The sequence below is a fragment of the Orbicella faveolata genome, unplaced genomic scaffold (assembly GCF_042242905.1).
Source record: "Orbicella faveolata isolate gen_17 unplaced genomic scaffold, um_ofav_v1 contig_24, whole genome shotgun sequence".
NCBI classification, from domain to species: Eukaryota; Metazoa; Cnidaria; class Anthozoa; order Scleractinia; family Merulinidae; genus Orbicella; species Orbicella faveolata.
This window is the reverse complement of record NW_028301552.1, coordinates 4,092,051-4,111,326: the sequence shown is the minus strand read 5'-3', so window position 1 is coordinate 4,111,326 and position 19,276 is coordinate 4,092,051. Positions and strand designations below refer to the sequence as shown.

Below are 19,276 nucleotides of genomic sequence, written 5' to 3'. Positions count from 1 at the left end.
TTTATGCGTTGCGTGACATTAAAATGGCGCCAAGCCCAATAAGGCTGTTGACTAGGTCAAAAGATGAGTTTCTGCTCAAGTTTTTGCTAATTAAACAGCTCTTGCTCTAGAAGAAGTATTAATTTCAATGTGTCGGAGCTCTAGAGTAGTAACTTCTCGTTTTAAAGGTAAAGCTCAATGCCAGATGTTTCAGTTACTTTACGACCATACAAAGCTCTATAAATTTGAGTGAAACACTTTTCTGAATTACGCACCAATGAAAAACCGCACAGACTTAAATCTTGGCAAGGTTGTTTACATATCAATCATCTTTCACATCCCAGCTTCTTGACTTAATTTATTGAATGGTTATGCTTTCTCTTTTCTTTTCATGACGTGACACTGCAAACCAGCCATTGGTGTGAATATTCAAGTTAGTTTTTAGTAGTGTTAAAATTAAATGTGCAAGACTTCTTCTTTGTCACTCATAAGAACATCATGCGATAAATTACCAAAATTCCCTCAAATCCCGTTTAAAGACCACAGGATGGCAAGAAATGACACCTAATCAATGATTATAAATCTTTCTTCAGAGAATTCAATCAAACACAGTCCCTAACTTCTAAACAAATGCTTATATTACGCTTGGGTTACTTGAGGTTAAGGTGAACTATGGGAACTGGAACAGCTACGTTTCTGGTATAATTTATGACAGATATATTTTTCTTGTGTCATTGACAGGGGCATTCCTGATCAATTGCCCTTTTTAACAATATTGGAGCAATGGCTAAAAAATAACACATCTGCCACCCAACACCCTTTTCAATGCTACCTCCTACCCAACTCCCTTTTCAATGTTACTCCCCCCCCTTCCCATACACACACACACACACATACACACATACATCTCCCTTTTCACTGTTTTACAGTAATGAAGCAAGTCTTTGGGGGGAGGGAGAACGATCCAAGTCACTCAAAAATAGTAACCTTTTGACCATCACTTTTATAATAATAAATTGATACAAAAAAATTAGTGCAACAACCAACACAATGTGACAACATGCAATATACTGACATACCCAGTGGCCTGATCAATTCATGCTGTTATCAACTGCCAGCATAATGGTTTATGGATAGTATGGCTTCCATGTTTGTACCAAACGTATTTTACTATCTATTTTACCATCAAAATATCGGTCTTTCATTGCAATTTCTGTAAAATGGTTTGTTAAGGTGAAATATTACAAGCAGCGCGACGACAAGAATGACACTTTACACATACAAATCTCTAGCAAGCTTATTTTAAAACAAACATTACCCCCAAAAAATTATTAACATCACAGACATACCAGGCTAATGTGTATCTCTCTCTCCTCTACAAGGGCTTAAAGGTTTTTTTCTTATGTGGGAAGAATCTGCTCAAAGATTTCACATTGCACAGCAGATGTCTACAACGAACAACCCAACTTCAAGGAGAGAGAATGTACTGTACATTATTTAGATGATTATGCAGGATTACAGTATTAAAATCAAACGAAACCTTAAAAAATTCCCACTTTAAAATGTTAGAGTTCTTATAATCGCAGTAGCACAAGGCATGAGGTGGTTCTGAATTTGTAAGATGAGCACAATGATTTTCCTACATAAATTAAAAGAATGAACAAAGCAGTTTAAAATACTACCATTTTCACGTCTTACATTATTCAGTTTATCAGTGAATCAGTGATTACATTTTATACAAGAGATCTATGCACAACTATGCACAGTTCAAGAATTCAATTTAGTTTGGACAACAAAACTCCTGCATTTTGTTAATGTTCTTGTTTATTTATTGAAATAAAAAAGTGGTTGGCAGGCAGTCATCTCCAATGGAATCTGTGTCATGTGCCATCTAAATAGGGTTCATCGTCATTGTTATGAGACCAAGTATCACCATCATCATCGCCAAGGTTACCATCCAAAGCATCACTCCCATCATTGCCCGCATCAATTGAAAGAGGACAAACTTTGGCTATGCTACCTGATGACATGAAACACAATGATCATGGCCTGTTGGTATCACCATAAAATAAAAGTCATTCTTATCAAATATTTATCAGGAAAACCCAGAGTTCTTGCACTCAAAGATAAAATCATCCTGTACTCAAAACTGGGCACGGAGAGCGGGAAAATCAGGCCTAAATATGAGGTATCTATCACAAAACTGTCAGCTCAAGCTGTTCAACTAACCTTGAGCATAACACCATTGAGTCTGGAGCACTCACCAGCTTTTACTGCACATTGAGCACTCTCAGCCTACCAGTACATGTATGTGTATGTTTTGCAAACATTTTTTTATTATTCTGTGTATAAAAAGCCCCAACAAAAATCAAAAAGGTTTGGGCCAGTTGTCCACCAAAAACGACATTATTATTTTACAAGCAGAAACAGGAAAATAACTTGCTTTTGAAGCCTTTTGCCTGGCCAGTAAGAACTGAGCAACCTCAAGTTACAGTGTCATAAAATCCTGTGCTGCTGCTGATGCGTGTGCTACATGTCACGTAACAACTGGAGACAACACCACATTGGAAGCTATTTTTTTGGTTTCAAAAGCACAAAATCACTAGATCTACTAGTTGCCCAAGGCAATAACAATGCCCGAGGTGAAGCTGAGGGGAACATTGAGGTCGAGAGAAAACAAATCTCACTGTTTCCCATGGGACCAGTCACTAAGTGTTTTGTCATACCTTCCAACTCAAAAATAGAAAACAAAACTGCAAAAAAAACTCATTTGCTTGGGGCTGGCTGGCTCACAAATTTACCGTGGTTTCAAAGAGCATGGCCTAATCATGTGCAAGTCAAAAATTCATGTTGAGTTCAAGGGAGTTAGTGAGTTCTGACCCACGACATGTGACATGTTCTCCTCCAATCAGAAAACTTATTTGAGTTGGGAGGTATAACAAAGAGTCTTGAATCAGTTTCTTCATTTTACCAATAGACATAACATTTGTACGCACTTACAGACAAAGGACACTGGTGCAAATCTTTTGCTGAAATTCATGCTGGTAGACATTCCAACAGTTCTTGTTCCTTTCAGCCTAAGAAAGGGAAGAATGTACAAGCAACTGAATAATCAAGCCAAATAAAGCCACGTGCAACTATCATATTGTGCTAGTTAATTTTAAACATTAAAATCATGCCACATGGGCCTGGAATATCTTTTTATCCAAAGTAGTAGTGCATACTATACTTACAATCCGTTATCAATACTAAGAAATGACTTCAGTAATGGCGATGATCCGCTTCTACTGGAACCTGTAAAGAAAAGATCAACTTAATAACACAGCGTGTTAAGTCAAGATCAACTACAGGATGAATCAAATAATATGTCAGCTTATCATCTCTGTGCCATGTGTTGGGTTACTTACTCTGTGAGACATTCTTAGCGAGGGAAGACGACAAATGCTGCAAGAAAAAATGAAACAGTTTTAATACTAGCAAATAAAGGGTTCAATGAGGTTTGAAGACCGTTTACCTTCAAAGCAGTCGAACGCGAAAGAGACCGAAGGCAACGTGCTGCAGCCGCCATTTTGAAATTACCGCTGTTCAAACATTGCCTTCTCGTGTCTGCGCGCGGTGCTTGACGGGAAATAAACAAGATGGCGGCGTTGTCTGTACGTTGTGTTCGCTCAGTAGCGCGAGCTTCGATTCAAATCTCGGTAAGTTATCTTGATAAGCAAGCTGAAACGGACGCACACAACTTCTAACGTAGCAAATTTATTTCTTATTTTCACAGAAAACGGCTTTGTCTACGAATGGCGTATCACAAAGTGAGTGGCTTATTCTACAACTTGGTCTGTGTACTGTAAAGAGGAATTAGGCTTATGTAAGCTTATGTAACATAAACATAGGCGTAAGCGTAAATGTCTTAATTGTTTATATTTCTAATTGTTTTTTCAGCAAGAAGTATATCTTCTGCAGTGGGAAAGTCTATTCTTAGAGACTGTGGATTGTAAGTACTGAACCTTCTGCAAAATTGAAATATGCCTGGCAGAAAATCCCTGATAATCAGAAATTTTCACGGATCTCAGACCAGTAGTCTTATTCAGACCTCTTCAGAGTATTCTATGCTTATTTGGAAATGCCAAGTGATTCAAAGAATCATTTTGATATTTCCAGAGCTTTAAGCATACTGACTCACAATTCAAATATTTTTTTCAGAATTTTCAACAAAAAGGCTTATTCAAGCCTGCTAAGAATGTTGTATGTTTATCAAGAAATGCCAAGTGATTCCAAAAACTATTTTGGTTTTGCAGTGGACAAATGTTTCTGTGATTGGGGATACTGAAAAAGTGCATGTTAATTTTGGTCAGACTCCAAGGTACTATCAAATTTTTAACCACTCATTGACATGACAAATTTGCATAAAGTAATCATGGTGGTGACAAGGTGATTTAAATTAAAAACTAGTCACTGTTTTAGAAGCACTTAAGCCTTGTTCACACTTGGGACATAACAGTGAGGTCACACAAAGGCAAAAAAGTACCCTTTGTTGATGTTCTATATCACCAGTTGCAGGGTTCGACATCTGATCAGCTGTATAAGTAGCCACCAGGCTAGTCATTTCTGAAATTTACTAGCCCGAAACACAACTTTGTAGCCCAGGTCAGTTTCCCTCTCAGGCTCTATTTTCACATTCCTTACTTTGCCCCTTACAACATACAATCATGAAAAGAAAGACTGATCTAGCATGGGCCTCATTGGTTTCTAGCTTAAAGTTTGTGTTTCCGCGAAACATGAACCTGAATGATCATACCTTCTGCAAATGTTGCAGAACATCTTACCCTCGTTGTTCATAACATGATACTGGAGCCACACAAAACTTTCTTTCCACAATAGATTAAATGCTCTTTTCCTTTTATTGCTCTCATTTTTCCTGCTTTTTTTTCTCTTCGGTTTCACTGGTCTTCGCCTTTTTGCGTGGCAGCACTGCTTTATTGCTCCATCTTTGCTACCATCGCTCCAAGTGCGAGGCGATGTGCATGGCATTGCAAGATGGGTACGGAGAGAACTGGGGAGTACATTTTCCAGTAAGCATAGGGTCTGGGTTCCAGTGATATTTTACGACAAGATAGATGCCACAGAGTGGTACTTTTGTACGTTCTTCATTAATATCATCCCTGCAATTAAAAGTCTTTTGTTTTCTTTAACAGTTATGAACTTAAAACGCACAAAATAAATATTAATTCTTTCAATTTTTCTACTAGCCCTTGGGCTATTAAACATGATGTTTTACTAGCCCAACCTCATTTCCACTAACCTCGGGCTATTGGGCTGGTGGAGATGTCGAACCCTGCAATGTGAACAACACAACATAACAACATGAAAGGGACTTAATGACATATTAAGCATAATAACATAAGGAAAGATTAATCTTTTCCTTATGCTGTTATGTCAGTGTCATTATGTGAAGTGTGAACTAGGCTTAACTGAGATAACTTGTTTTAGTCTAGATTCTCTTCAATTTTATCAATGTGATTTCTTGTCTTCAAGGCTCAAGACAATAGCAAGAGATAACATAACAAGAAATCTTGCCAGAAGACACACTAGATTATCAGCAGCAGTGAGTAAGTGCACGCCTTGTAAATCAGATATTCTTAATGTCCACTCATTCTTGAGCTGTAAGGTTGACAAATGCTCAAGTATTTGTCAGGAAGGCAACCTGACAGTTTTTTCACATGCATTACTGTACATGGTTATTTCTAAGTTAATGTTTCCCATTACTGGTAGTGACGATGACAATAGAAGCTGTCAAAACATAATAGTGATAATAATAATCAACTTTATTTATTGAGGGTAGCACACAACAGTAATCACTGAAAAACCTGTGGCCCTTCCATAAAACTTTTAAGTGTTGTATTTTTTTCTAAAAACTGCCACTTGCCCTCTTTTATCTAGACCCTCTGGAAGTTATGACTTATCAGTGACATACTTGGGTTGCTAAAGTGTAATGGTGTCCCGGTATCCAGGGTACCATTTCACTATCAACTGCCCATAGTTCACCACCAAAATGAGGATTGTAAGGAATGTTCCGCTCCTTTTTTTTTATTTTCAACTCTTTTCTCTGTGTTTGAAAATATTTGTCTGTGGATCATTTTTGATATGACTGCTTATTTTGGCTACCAAAGTAGCCTGCAAGCTTTGCGCTTCAGGTGCCCCCCTCTCCCTCCCCTTTGAATGCGAGCCATGCAGGCCACTACCAAAGAGGTAGCATTAATTGTAGCGTTTGCCTTTATTTAGATCAAATCTTGTTTACTTCTGTTGTGGATATAATATGTGAAGAGGAAGAAGGAAATGGGGACGATGAACTTACCACAGAGCTTGTAACTGAAGAAGATGAAATATTGACAGTCTGTCAAACTCTTCGGATCTTGTGGAAAATTTGCTCAAAACTTTGTGAAGCTGAGGGCAATCTTGGGTTTTAATTTTGATCCCAAGATATTTAGCATTGAAAAGGTTTTGTCGTCACTCCACAATGCCTCCCTTCCATCAAGTGGTGATAAATTTTGGCATAATTTCGAATTAGGCTGTGTTACAGCCACCCTCTCTGAAAGAAAACTCAGAGCCGGCTGTAACACAGGCCTATTTTGAATAAGTGCTATTATTGGAAGTCGAGTTAAGCAATTTTATTTTTTGATCCCCATAGGTTTGGTGATCTTAAACCCGTCAGTGACGGTGGAAAACTGTGAATCAGATGACGATAGTTTGGAGGCAGTTTGTGGAGATGATGACGATACATTTTCGTGCTGCGAAGATGCAATACCTGGTCTCTGAAATTTATAACTTGCAAAAAGAACTGTAAATGGTTGTAATAGGGTCTGTAATGGTTTTAGTGCTCTGAAATGTTGGTCACTGTTTCTTTTTATTAATAAACACATTGTCCTATTCATATTTTTTTCCCAAGTCTCATATTTTGTCTTATTTATATTTTGTGTCTGAATTGTTTTTGTTGGGAAACGCGATCAAACACAGTCTTTCGTGTTTGATACATTACTTCATGAATATGTTTTATTGTTGGAGTCGATCTTTTCATTACAATCTCAGGAGAGAAATTAATGATCATGTTGAAAACGCTTCATCTGCTTAGTGAGTTTCCAAGATAAAGTCGTCGGATAGTTTTCCACTACTTTATTTGTTCTCCATTTTAGCCCCTATTTCCGTCCATTTGGAGCCAAATTTAATATTTACCCAGAAGGCGGTAGAAAGAAATCGGGTAATGATGTTCACACGAATGCAACCTCGGTGGCCAGAGTAATACATGATTCTTCCATTTCTTCCAATTTTATAATGTTCCCGAGTTATCTTTAGATGCTCGCCGTGACGCTGACCGATAAGCGAGCAGACTCGTGGTTGGGGTTTTTTTCAGACAAATTGTTTCAGCCGGCTTGTTAGTAAAGAGTGTGGCATAGAGTGTTGGGATCTGATGTGACTGAATTTGACATACACGAAGTAAACGTAAGTTGTAATTTGTACCTTGGATTTCACTCTGTAGCTTAAATCACTTTGAATCTGGCAGTCATTCCCTTGATAGATCTTGATATCATTATTTGACAAAATTTTCTTCCTGTTCGAGAGATTTGTAGCCCAACGGGTGTCAGCATAATAATGGAAAAATCATTACAAGTTGTAGATTGACGTTTTGATTTAACAACACTTAACATGTATTTATTTTTAAATGTACAACTAAATCTGAAATTTTTGAATCTGAACACTGCAAGTCGCCTGAGCAATGAACTTCGATTTGGTATCAACTCATCCAGTGAGAGATTATTATCTTGGTATTTCAATCTTGATGTCATTCCACAGTATTTACTCAAACTGAAAGAAAAATTTTAGACAACGTATTTTAACTTAATACGGCTGTACTCGCCGCAAGCTTCAACTTTACTTAAATATATATCGAATTTGATTAAATATGCTAATAGTAGACGTAGTAGGGCCAAGCGTTGCTAACTTGATATATAACGCAACTGACTAGCATTGAGAACGTTAAAAAGATTTTCACTAACAATCCCTATGTTAGTTTGTAAACGGCATGTCTAACGTCCACTGGTGGAGAGACTGTACCCCTGAAACGTAAGGAAGACTTTTTAACATTATCAGCGCTGAGAAAAATGCATTCAATTTTGAATTGAAATCATCCAGTCTGGCAATTCTTCAATAATGACCACTTATGAAACAATAATGTATCAACCTCAGTAGCACAAGACGAAAAACCTTGTTTTCATTACCTTAATACGCACATTCAAGGCTGCATCAGGCCAGATGAACTAACAGCTTTTTTTGCCCATTGAAAGGTTTCAACACCTTGGCAGCGCGTTTAACCAACTTGACCGCCTTTGTGGACAAAAATTTCCTAATTGTTTGATCGCGTCCCTTCTCAGTGAAGGCTACTTTGAAAGAAAACATTGATATTTTTTGTTTAATTGTTGCGAGACTAGTTAGGGTTAGGGTTAGGGTTAGGTTTACTGGAATCGACCAATGACTGTTGACAAATTTTACACGAGTCTTTCAACCAGTACCATCATGGTTAAACTGACCAATCACTTTCAACGGACCAGACTTACAACCATGACCATCGATTGACAAACACTATTCACTTGACTCTGAAAATGACTTCCGCTCAGGTTGTCGAAACGTCAGAGTCACCAACAACGGTTCTTTTCAGAACTACGCTCACCCGGACGATCACACTATACGAGAGGGAGGTGTGAAGGTGTGGTCATGGAAAGACGCGTCTTCCTAGTCTCCGAAGTTAATTTCGTTTTATTGCTTCTTTTGGCTCTGAATATTGAAATTTCTACCTACAAGTCGGACCTAAAGGTGAATTCAATCGAAAGTAATCGGTGTTTCATCGAAACTCCTATCAAATGGAGTCGAAATTCGCCGACATCAACCACGAGGAAATGCAAATGGCTTAAGAGTCGCCCACTCTACTATCACAACTCTACCGCATCATTCAATGTTACTGCCTCAGCGATACTAATTTGTGGGGACGTTCATCCGCATCCTGGACCCGCGTTGGATACGTCTTCGAGCAACCTAAAACCAAAAAGCGGATTTACTGCCAAATGCCCAAAGTGCTCAAAGCCAGTTCAGCGAAACCATAAACATCTTCAGTGCGATAAGTGTTATGATTTAATTCATGTTCGCTGTGTAAACAGCAACGCCAGTTTCCATAAAATCATCAAAGTTAACCAGCCTGGCATTTGGACATGTAGTACTTGTACATTATCTGAGCTTCCCTTCTTTAAAGTAAAAGATCTAGTCGCTCTGGACACGACAGATGATGCTGCGAGTGATTTGCATTGGAATTCCGACCGCCACTTCGATGCTCTCATTGCGAGACAAAAACAACTTTCTTTTATGCACATCAACACGCAGTGTATGACATCAACATTCGACGAGCTACTCCTCGTCATTCAAAGATATGGTTTTGACGTGGTCATGCTTAGCGAAACATGGCTCAAAGACAACCCACAACTACTTAGCCATGTAACTATTCCTGGCTATGCTAATGAGTTTAGGAACAGAGATAAAATCAAAGGTGGAGGCGTTGGTGCATACATTAAAGAAAGTGTAAGGTACAAAAGGCGTAAGGATATTGAATCAAGATACCCTGAATTAGAACACTTGTGGCTTGAAATTTAAGGACGCAATAAACATAGTCACTTATTAATGGGAACCATATACAGATCCACAAGAATATTAGATACCCAACAGTGGATGTCCCAAATGGAGAGCATGTTGGCGGATCTGTCAACTTCGTGGGACGGTTTATTGCTTGTTACTGGGGATTTAAATATTGACGTGCTGAAGCCAAATGCGCCGTTGACAAAACAGTATACAGATTTATTGAACACGTTTAACCTAACACAGCACGTGCAAAAGCCAACAAGAGTTACACCTCACAGTGAGACCTTGATTGATCACATAATCTCAAATGATCCTAAGCGTGTTACACATGTTGATGTTCTTCCATGCTCAAATGTGAGCGACCATGATGCACCTTACGCGTGCCTCAACATTCGTGCTGAGCGCTTTGTTCCAAGGTTTAAAATGATTCGAAAAGAGCGTGGGTTCAAGGAAGAAGAGTTCATTCGCGACTTTACATCCCTTCCATTTAGTGTCATTCAGGCAACAGATGATCCTGAAGAAAAGCTAGAGATGTTTACTACACTCATCTCTGACTGTATTGAGCGACACGCTCCACTGACACGCACAAAGGTCACACGGCCACCAGCTCCCTGGTTACATGATGAGGAAATTGTAGGTCTTCAAAATCAGAGAAATGTACTAAGACACAAGGCACACTCGTTAAAAACACCCGATGCCTGGCAAGCTTTTCGCGACGTCCGTAATCGTCTGAAAACAACGATCAAAGAGGCGAAACGATCGTTCATCAATACGGCATTATCATCAACGAAACCGAAAGAGGTCTGGCGTATCATACACCGTATTTTGAACCCATGTCCACAGCCTTTACGTCTGGATGTCAATGAGCTTAACAAGCATTTTGCAGAAGTTGCCCAACGTACCACCGGAAATGCAGGTGTTGACGCAAAAGAAGACCTACTGAACTTTGTTGATAGCTTGCAGCCATGCCTGATGGGGGAAAGATCATTCACTTTGCGCCACGTTAAATATGAAGAGGTCCTCAAGGAAATCAAATTAATTCGTTCCGATACATCGACAGGACCTGACCAAATACCAGCTAAGTTCCTAAAGCCTGTAGTCGACCTGATTGCAGGACCTTTGACAGACGTGATAAATTCCTGTATTGCCACATCAACATTTCCCGACGCTTGGAAAGTTGCGAGGATAACCCCAATCCCTAAGACCAGTGGCTCTACCTTCAGTGTATCAGACATGAGACCGATATCAATACTTCCGGTCCTTTCAAAAGTTTTTGAAAGACTCGTACACCACCAAGTCATCGATTACATTGATTCTCACTGCCTGTTAAAAGAGAATATCTCAGGCTTCAGGAAAGGACACTCAACGACTACTGTTCTATTAGGGATCAGAGATGACATTATTCGCGCCATGAAGCGAGGAGAAGTTACCCTCATGGTACTAGCCGATTTCTCTAAGGCGTTTGATACCATCAAGTACAAGACTGTTCTTGAAAAGCTCAGCCTGTTGGGCTTTTCCAAGGAATATCTTAAATGGACGATCCAATATCTTACAGGAAGGAAACACTTTGTGCAAGTCGACGACAAAACGTCAGAGCTTTGTAGGGTGAGTTTCGGCGTACCTCAAGGTTCTATCATGGGGCCACTCATTTTCAATCTCTACGTGGCTGACCTTCAGTCATATGTACGCGGAGTTAAATGTCATCAATATGCTGATGATACCACATTGTACACACAGTGCAAACCAGCAGATCTTCAATCAACTCTAACTGAACTTTCTGCAAGTATAGGCAAATTGGAAGCGTGGTCACGTGAAGCAAACTTAGTCATTAATCCTTCCAAGACTAAGCTGATGTTATTATCTACTCCGCAGTTATCAAAGGTCCATCATTTAAACACTGAAAAGTTCGACATCACAATCAACAGCATCCCCTTGGAACGAGTGACCACCACTAAATTATTGGGGTCTCACATCCATGAGCATCTGAACTGGGAAGGAAATGTCAGACAAGTAGCAGCGTCCTGCTATGCTACTCTAACAACCCTAAGGAAGTTAAAGAACATCCTGCCTTTCCATATCAAAAAGAATTTGGCACAGGCACTGGTTCTAAGCAAGCTATATTATAATGACATAGTATACCACTCACTCCCAGATTATTTAATGAAACGTCTCCAGAGAGTACAAAAGGCTACAGCTAGTTTTGTGCTTGGTAGATTTGTGTCATCCGAAGACATCCTTACGAAACTCAAATGGCTTCCCGTAAAGGAACAACGCGAATGGAACCTACTTAAGGCAACTCACAAAGCCCTTCACAACCCATATTGGCCAAGTTATCTGAAACTTAATGTATTTCAACACGAAAGATGCTTAAGATCTAGTAACAGCATTCAGTTAGAGAGATCTTTAATTAATAATACTCTACAGGACCAGACTGCAAGTTTATTTAACACGTTGCCCAGCAACGTGAGGTGCTGCCAAGACTATATTAAATTTTGTAAAGACACCAAAAACATTATTTTTAAGAGAGCTTTAGAACACCTGGCATAATTTTAATTATTTATTTATTCATTTATTTATTTTAGCATATCTTAAAACACAATTTTATCTCGCTTACATATAGATATAAATTCTTAAAATTCTTAGATATCTTTTTAATTGTAAATTTAGTTAGCATCGGGCAGGCGAAGAGCCACCCTGTGGATATACTGCCCGAAATGCCATTATTATTATTATTATTATTATATTATTATTATTATTACGAACTACTGATACTCCTGGGTTCAAACCATTTAATATGTGCTTCTGTAATCTTAAAACGCAATTTAATTTATGCTACGATGTCGCTCCCCAAATAAGTCAAATAACACATGCATGCATAGTAATGATACGCTGAATTAAAGTCTCATGAAAAGGACTACCTAACGCATTGCGGTGGATAGATTTTGGTAGCTTTTAAAAATAAATTCGTTTCAGTACTTTACAGACATGAATTTGATTTTCTTTTTCAGAGTGCTGAACGTGAAATGGAAATGAAATCAAAGTACTGTCGTTTTGTCTACTCGTAGCTATTCTGGTATTTGTTGAAGAGTTTTTCGCTTTGAGCCATTTTGTGTCAATTCATATCGCCAAAAAAGAAAAAAGAGACAGGAAACGGAACGAAGAACCAATGACCGATGATGAACAAACCGATGCATCGCTCACTGTAAAGAAAACCTTGACCTTTAACAGTGAAAGGGAAACTTGTTTTACTATAGACGTCTCTCTTCTAAGATTTATCTCGGAAAGGACCTCCTAATGCATTCCAGTTCACCTAGTTTAGAAATAAACCTAGCAGGGTTACCAGCTACTTCCTCAGTCACAATGAACGCTTGTTGTGCCGCAACTTCGCAACTTTGGTTTCCTTACGCGACTTCTTCGTTCATCAATTTCGAAATCACATTTGTGTCGATCGATAAGTTTCGAATTTGTGATGATCATTCATTTATCAACCGCATTTATTGATAGAAGGCTTATTTGATGTGATTGATTCCGATCAAGAGATCATCATGGTCTCTTGTTCCGATGGCGATAGCGACGTGTTTATGGAAACGAACAAGAAGATTAAAATTAGGACGGAACAGAACAAACCCGGAAGACGACGAAAAAGACGGAGCTCATAACTTAGGAGTCAAATTTTTTCACAATAGAATTGCTTCGTTTAGGTTATAATCTGGTATAAAAATACAAGGAAAGTTCCAAAAACTGATTTTTAATAATGAATTTCACAGCTGTTGCTTAATAAAGCGATCAGCGATTAGAAGCACGATGACTGTCTGTAGCCTAGATTTGTTCACCGACACTAAAGTGAAAAATCGTCTGGCTATCAAGAGAAAGCCGTGTAAAACATGTTTGCAACTGACACAGTGAGGAAATTAGTTTGCCGTGCGAACGATAGCATCTAGCCAAACCCATTTTATAGCGCGCAAGGGACGGGGGGAGGGGTTGAGCAATTTATTGGGGCATGAAATTTTTTTTCACACCCAGTTAGGTTGTGCGTGTGGGTTTTTTTGGTGGGCAATAGCTTGCACTTTTTTAACATCAAAAATCAAAATAATGATAGTAGAAAGCACTTGCTCGATTTTTTCTCTATGGCTTCCCTTGCACGTTTCAGTTCTTTCAACGGTTTTCGCTGTGCAAGATTTTTAAGGTTCTTTTGGAAGATACCCATTCCTCTCGCCCTCCTCCTCCCCCCCCCCCCCCCCCCCCACAAAAAAAGAAAAATTGATGGTCCGTCCCTAACAACTCAGCTTTTGGTGATACTGTACATTTAACCAAAGAGGCCATAATCTCACTGCCTAGTGCGCAAGTCGAGTGGAGTTAATGCCTGGCGCGTAACAAACGGTATAAATTAAAATCAGCATATAAATATCATTAAAATTAATTAAACATGTAAGCCACCTGTTAACTGAGCTGGTGGTAAAACGGAATTGAAGTTGTCCAGCGTCAAACAAAACAAAACCACTCAATGCAAGAACATGGATACCTCAACATCAGCAGCCATTACCGATCGACTGTACTTGATCAACTTCTTCAACAAAATGAATCAGATGCGCGACTCTGAAGTCCTGTGTGACGTCGTGCTATTGACCGAGGAGGGAAGTACAAAATTTTATGCACACAGAAGTGTTTTGGCGGCTAGTAGTTCGTATTTCTACGGGCTTTACACAGGCACTTCCCTTTCCAGATACACAAGAGAAACAATTTTACGGGGGATCACAGATTCTATCCTTCGAGATGTTTTGGGCTACATTTATACTGCCAAAATCTTGCTCAATGAAGAAAACATTGAAGAGATTTTGTGTTCTTCCCATCAACTGGGCCTTGAATCTCTGAAACTGGAGTGCGAGCAATTTCTTATTCGTTATCTCTGCGTAAAAAACTGCGTCCAAATTACAGCTATGGCTCGAGTCTATTCTTGCGAAAAACTTATACACGAGGGCAAACGTTTTATGATAGAGAATTTCCTGGAAATTCAAAGTTCTGAAGAATTCTTCAAGATGCCGGAAGAGGAACTGGCCGAAATAATTGCAGATGATGACTTAAACGTGAAAAACGAAGAGCAAATTTTTAATTCAATTCGCGCGTGGGTAAACTATGATGTTATGTCAAGGCGTGACTCATTTTCCCAGTTGTTAAGTCACGTGCGACTGCCGTTCATATCACGAACGTTTTTACTTGGCACAATCGATAAAGATCCACTTGTGACGTCATCGTCGGCAAGTAGAGAGCTGATAGGCGAGGCCCTGACGTTCAAAATGGCAAGTCACAAGGAGAAAAAACTGCTTCAGAATGAAAGGACCAAGCGAAGGTAAGTATTTAATAACCCTGCATTGAACTTTGGACCATTCACGTACTAAGTAAAGTTTGATATCGAAATTTTCTTAATTGATATACTATTTTCCGTGCATTTCCCATGGCGTCGGTATTGAGAAGCTGTTGCTTTACTAGCTGTTGCTTCTCAGGACGTATAGACAGGTTAAAATACTGCTGCAGATCATTTTTTTCAGTCTAGGTTCCAGACCACCTCTAATAATTACGATATAAATAGTTTTTCAAAAATTTGTAACCGTCACTTTTGAAAATGTATGTCGACTAGCGTACGAAACGTCAAGTTTTGTATTGAAATGCGTTGGAATACAATGTTTATCACCGCTGTTTGTGTTATATTCTTAATGAAGCCACGATGGTCTAAGAACAAGAGTTTATACGATATTGAATGTCATTTTGTAATTCACAACAATCTTTACTAACTGTAACTACCCTTGTTCCTTTTATGCTTGAAAACTCAGTTCAGTCTTTAACATTGTAAAGTCTTCTTTTGTTGCGATCTAAAAGGTCTAGCACAAAATGTAATTCTTGAATGAGCTAATAAGCCCCAGACCTCAACGGGTGACCTACAAGCCGGAAGTAGATCCAGAATGCAATCTGGACTTATCTTGAATCTTTTCCCTTTATGAGTACGATAGGTGGAAATCTCACTTGACAGATGTCATCATCTTGGTGGGCGGAGTCATCGAAAATGACGCTCTACCATGCTGCCACTGTTTTAATCCGCTGACCAGTAAGTGGTACTGCTTGTCTCCAGTGATTGACAGTCGGTTGAACTTTAGCCTGGCCAGGCTACACGGCTGGTTGTTTGCTGTGGGTGGTTCCACACCTGGGGAGAACATGACTGTTCTCTCGACGGTCGAGAGACTGGACCCTAAGTTTAACACCTGGGAGAAAACGACTCCACTTAGTGCAGGTAAAGTGTGTCTGTGAGTGGGGTAGGGGAGAGGGGGAGTGATTTGCTCGTTTAAAAAAATCCAGAAGTGTGACTTACACTCAAAGAAACTCGTCAGACCTGCGTTTAAGTTATGACAAGTTGGCCATATGTCGAAGTCAAACGATCCAAATGCCTAAATCTGATGCGATGAACTTAATGATAGGCCACTCGAGTGAACGGAATAAACAGTCATGATACTGAATTTCTCGTTGCCGAGAAATCTTCAAAATCCACAGATCGGTTAATGCTATCTTTGAGTGAAGTAAATTTTTTCTTCCTTTCTATCGGCTGAAAACTTTTTTTAGCTTCTTGACATTGGCATTCTACAAGACAAGTCCCCCTTGGTCGCGTCTTTCGCTTTTGCTGTACATGTAGAGTCTAGGAGGCCAAAAAATAAGGGCTGATTCCGCCTCTCGATATATATACAATAGCCTCCATTTGGCGCGAAAATATGCTCGGTTTTTTTCCTCGGACATTATCTGTTCCGAGTAGCGAACAAAACTGCGAGCTTTGAGGAACAGATAATGCCCTTGGACAAATATTCAAGCATATTTTCGCGCTGGTGAAGGCTATTGTGTTTATTATCCTTCAAACATTTTTCGCAACACGCGCAGTTTTGAAACTGGGGAATATCACTCGGATATTCCACCAGTTTTAGCTGGAGCGTATTCAGGCACATGACGCGTTTAGACCAATCACGTGTGAGCGATAATGTTTGCTGGATTATAAGCGGGTATAGTTGTTGAAAAATTGCAAATAGTATCTTATGCTCCAGGTTGTTTAAACCACGAGGCCGTAGAGCTCCACGGGAAAATCTATGTGGTTGGAGGAGTCCTGGGAAGCAAAAATCAAGAACAAACGATGGAGTGCTATGATCACGTGACGGAATCCTGGTCTTCACTCTCCCCTCCACGCCAGAGGCGCTATAATCACTGTGCTGTTTCACTTGACGAATACATTTATGTTATTGGAGGTAATGATCTCCGAAAGTATTGTGATCGAACTAACTAATTTCAGTCACTTCAAACAGTAGCTGGCTAATTAACAACTAACTGTTCTAATTGTATTTTTACAGGGATTTCGAAAAACAACACATTTTTGAGAACGGTGGAAAGATATGACCCTCGACAGGATAAATGGAACAACGTCTCCAGCCTTAACACACCGCGTAGTGGAGCATGCGCTGCGGTGCTGATGGGGAAAATTTTTGTGATGGGAGGAGGGTCAGACGTTCGGAAAATTCTGAGTTCATGTGAGATTTATGACCCAGGTGCAGATAAATGGTCTTGTGGGAAAGGTAAATGTTATAAAATATTCCGAAAATCCCAAGGTTAAAACATTGATGATATTTCATGTTGTCGTGTAAAATGACTACCTGCAAATTGTGAGTAAATTTAGTCTGCAAGCGACTGTTGTATTCCCATTTGTAGATCAACGCTTTCTCAAAAAAGTGAATATGGATTAACTTCTGATCTGATCAGCTCCATCTGAAACATCGTAGTTGTTTCTAAGTCAAGGCAACTTGATGAAGAATTTAATTCTGAAATAAGTTTTGTTCTGACGAAACGTCAGGCGGGGATGAAACCCAGTTCATCTTTTGAGTTATTTGTCGTTAAAACATAACGCTTGCTATCACGCACACGTTTGCACAAACACGCGAGCTTTGCCAAGGATATTTTTAACTTTACCTATATACAAAGGTAGCCCGCTACTGAAAGTTTATTGAAATTGCGGGCTTAATACTTCCACCAGTAAGTGGGAACATAAAGCTACCTTTGACTATTTTTCATTTCCGCAGAGATGAAGACCAAACGTGACCGCGCAGGAGCCGCAGCATTTGGCGGGAAAATCTACGTATTCGGTGGTTCGTATGGTCACGTGGCTGTGACGTCAGTGGAGTGTTATGACTGGAGAGAAGACGAATGGTCGATCATAACAGAGTTACCATACCCCCGGTATGGGTTCCGCTGTGCAACGACATCTGTCAGTAGAGACATGATGGCAGAGGTTCCCCCCGCTAAACCGAAAAAGCCCAGTCAGGAAAATCTGATTTAGAAGGCGGACAGCAAGGTGGACTAAAAGCCATGTTGTTTTCTTGATCAAGGACGGTGAAGCAAGGGGTAGAGAAGTTCGTGAGTTGGAAAACAGTGAGAACATTGAAGAAAGCGGGAAATTGGGAATACATTGCAACATTTTCGCATTTCTTTGTAAAAAGTCGAAGAGGCACTCTAATTTACGCTTCACATGATAACCATAATTTCAAGAACTCAAATGCATGCCTATATAACTTTGAATTAAGAATTACAAATTTTGGTTTGATTTTCAAAAGCTGAACGAAGAATAGCCATTCTGGGCGGTGACAACCACTCGACAGTAACATTAGCTAGGATGCGAATTCAAGGATATGTATAAATAGGCACTGGACAAAAAGAAGTTGATGAAAGTACCTCAGTATTTCTACAAGAGGCTCAGTTTCCAAGTTTGCCGTTTTCTAAAACAGTCGTTGCAATATCGAATTTTTTTTAAGTAGTTGCTTTCTATGTATAGCCAGATGACGCCCATCTAAGTGTACCTGTTTATACACAAGCTAACTATATCGAAACCTTGTCAAGTTTCCGCGTGCAAAAAAACAGCTGTGTGTCGATTGTCTAATGAAAGACTGATTGCGAATCAAATAGTGGTATTATTCCGTTTAACGAAACAACTACAGTATATTAGTCGTTCTATGGTGACATCTTTCGTCGAAAGAGAGAATAGAGAAAATTGAGCGAAAAAAATGCCTGAATTCTGAAGGGCTTTATATTTAACAGGAAATAAAAAACTGAGAACAATATCGCACAATCCGGATGTGAGTCGCCTTATTTTAACCCTGAAACAATGCAATCTTTTTTGAGACTTGCTCCCAGCTGCTTTTACTTCAGTTATAACATACATGAAAAAAATTACTCGATTCTGATTGGCTGAGAGCAGTGCAGTTCAAGTGTAACACCAGTGTAAATTACACATCGTAATTCTGGATTATGATTGGCTGGAAGACAGTAAGAAATTTTCCAAGCCAATAATATCACGTAAAATGATGTCGAAAATTTTGTGCGGTAACTTTGAAAAAAGTTTTCTCGAATGAGAAAAAATGTCTTCAAGAAAGATCTTCCGGCACTTCCTCCACGCGAATTTTTTCACGAAGCGGCTCGTGCAATTTCAGCTTTTTGAAAAACTTACTCGTGCAAATTAATTCCAAATTGAACTCGAAACCGTATGATTACCTATACAAATTGGGAGGGGCGGAAAAAACCCTGGGAACGAGATTGGAACTGACTG

At 39.3% G+C, this 19,276-nt stretch overlaps 3 protein-coding genes across 4 annotated transcripts; 2 read left to right on the top strand and 1 right to left on the bottom strand.

The window, feature by feature from the left end:
* Positions 1-1,178: 1,178 nt before the first annotated feature.
* LOC110042452 (uncharacterized) lies at positions 1,179-3,583 on the bottom strand. Its single transcript, XM_020747828.2, has 5 exons — positions 3,494-3,583; positions 3,387-3,423; positions 3,213-3,273; positions 2,980-3,056; positions 1,179-1,999 (listed from the first exon to the last, which is right to left on the bottom strand). Exons 1-5 carry the CDS (start codon positions 3,545-3,547, stop codon positions 1,860-1,862), a joined length of 369 nt encoding a protein of 122 aa, XP_020603487.2. The 5' UTR covers positions 3,548-3,583; the 3' UTR covers positions 1,179-1,859.
* LOC110042456 (uncharacterized) lies at positions 3,568-6,909 on the top strand. Of its 2 annotated transcripts, none has more exons than XM_020747831.2 (5): positions 3,568-3,677; positions 3,755-3,788; positions 3,919-3,970; positions 5,512-5,585; positions 6,259-6,658. In XM_020747831.2, the coding sequence occupies exons 1-5, from the start codon at positions 3,618-3,620 to the stop codon at positions 6,441-6,443; spliced, it is 405 nt and encodes a 134-aa protein (XP_020603490.1). In that variant the 5' UTR covers positions 3,568-3,617; the 3' UTR covers positions 6,444-6,658. The 2 variants fall into 2 exon arrangements, with proteins under 2 accessions (XP_020603490.1, XP_020603491.1); XM_020747832.2 differs by lacking the exon at positions 6,259-6,658 and adding an exon at positions 6,665-6,909 and having other exon boundaries at positions 3,570-3,677.
* A 7,066-nt stretch (positions 6,910-13,975) lies between these two features.
* On the top strand, positions 13,976-18,799 carry LOC110042532 (kelch-like protein diablo). The gene is made up of 5 exons (XM_020747911.2): positions 13,976-15,001; positions 15,660-15,937; positions 16,734-16,931; positions 17,034-17,255; positions 17,757-18,799. Exons 1-5 carry the CDS (start codon positions 14,169-14,171, stop codon positions 18,011-18,013), a joined length of 1,788 nt encoding a protein of 595 aa, XP_020603570.2. The 5' UTR covers positions 13,976-14,168; the 3' UTR covers positions 18,014-18,799.
* The last annotated feature ends 477 nt before the right edge of the window (positions 18,800-19,276 follow it).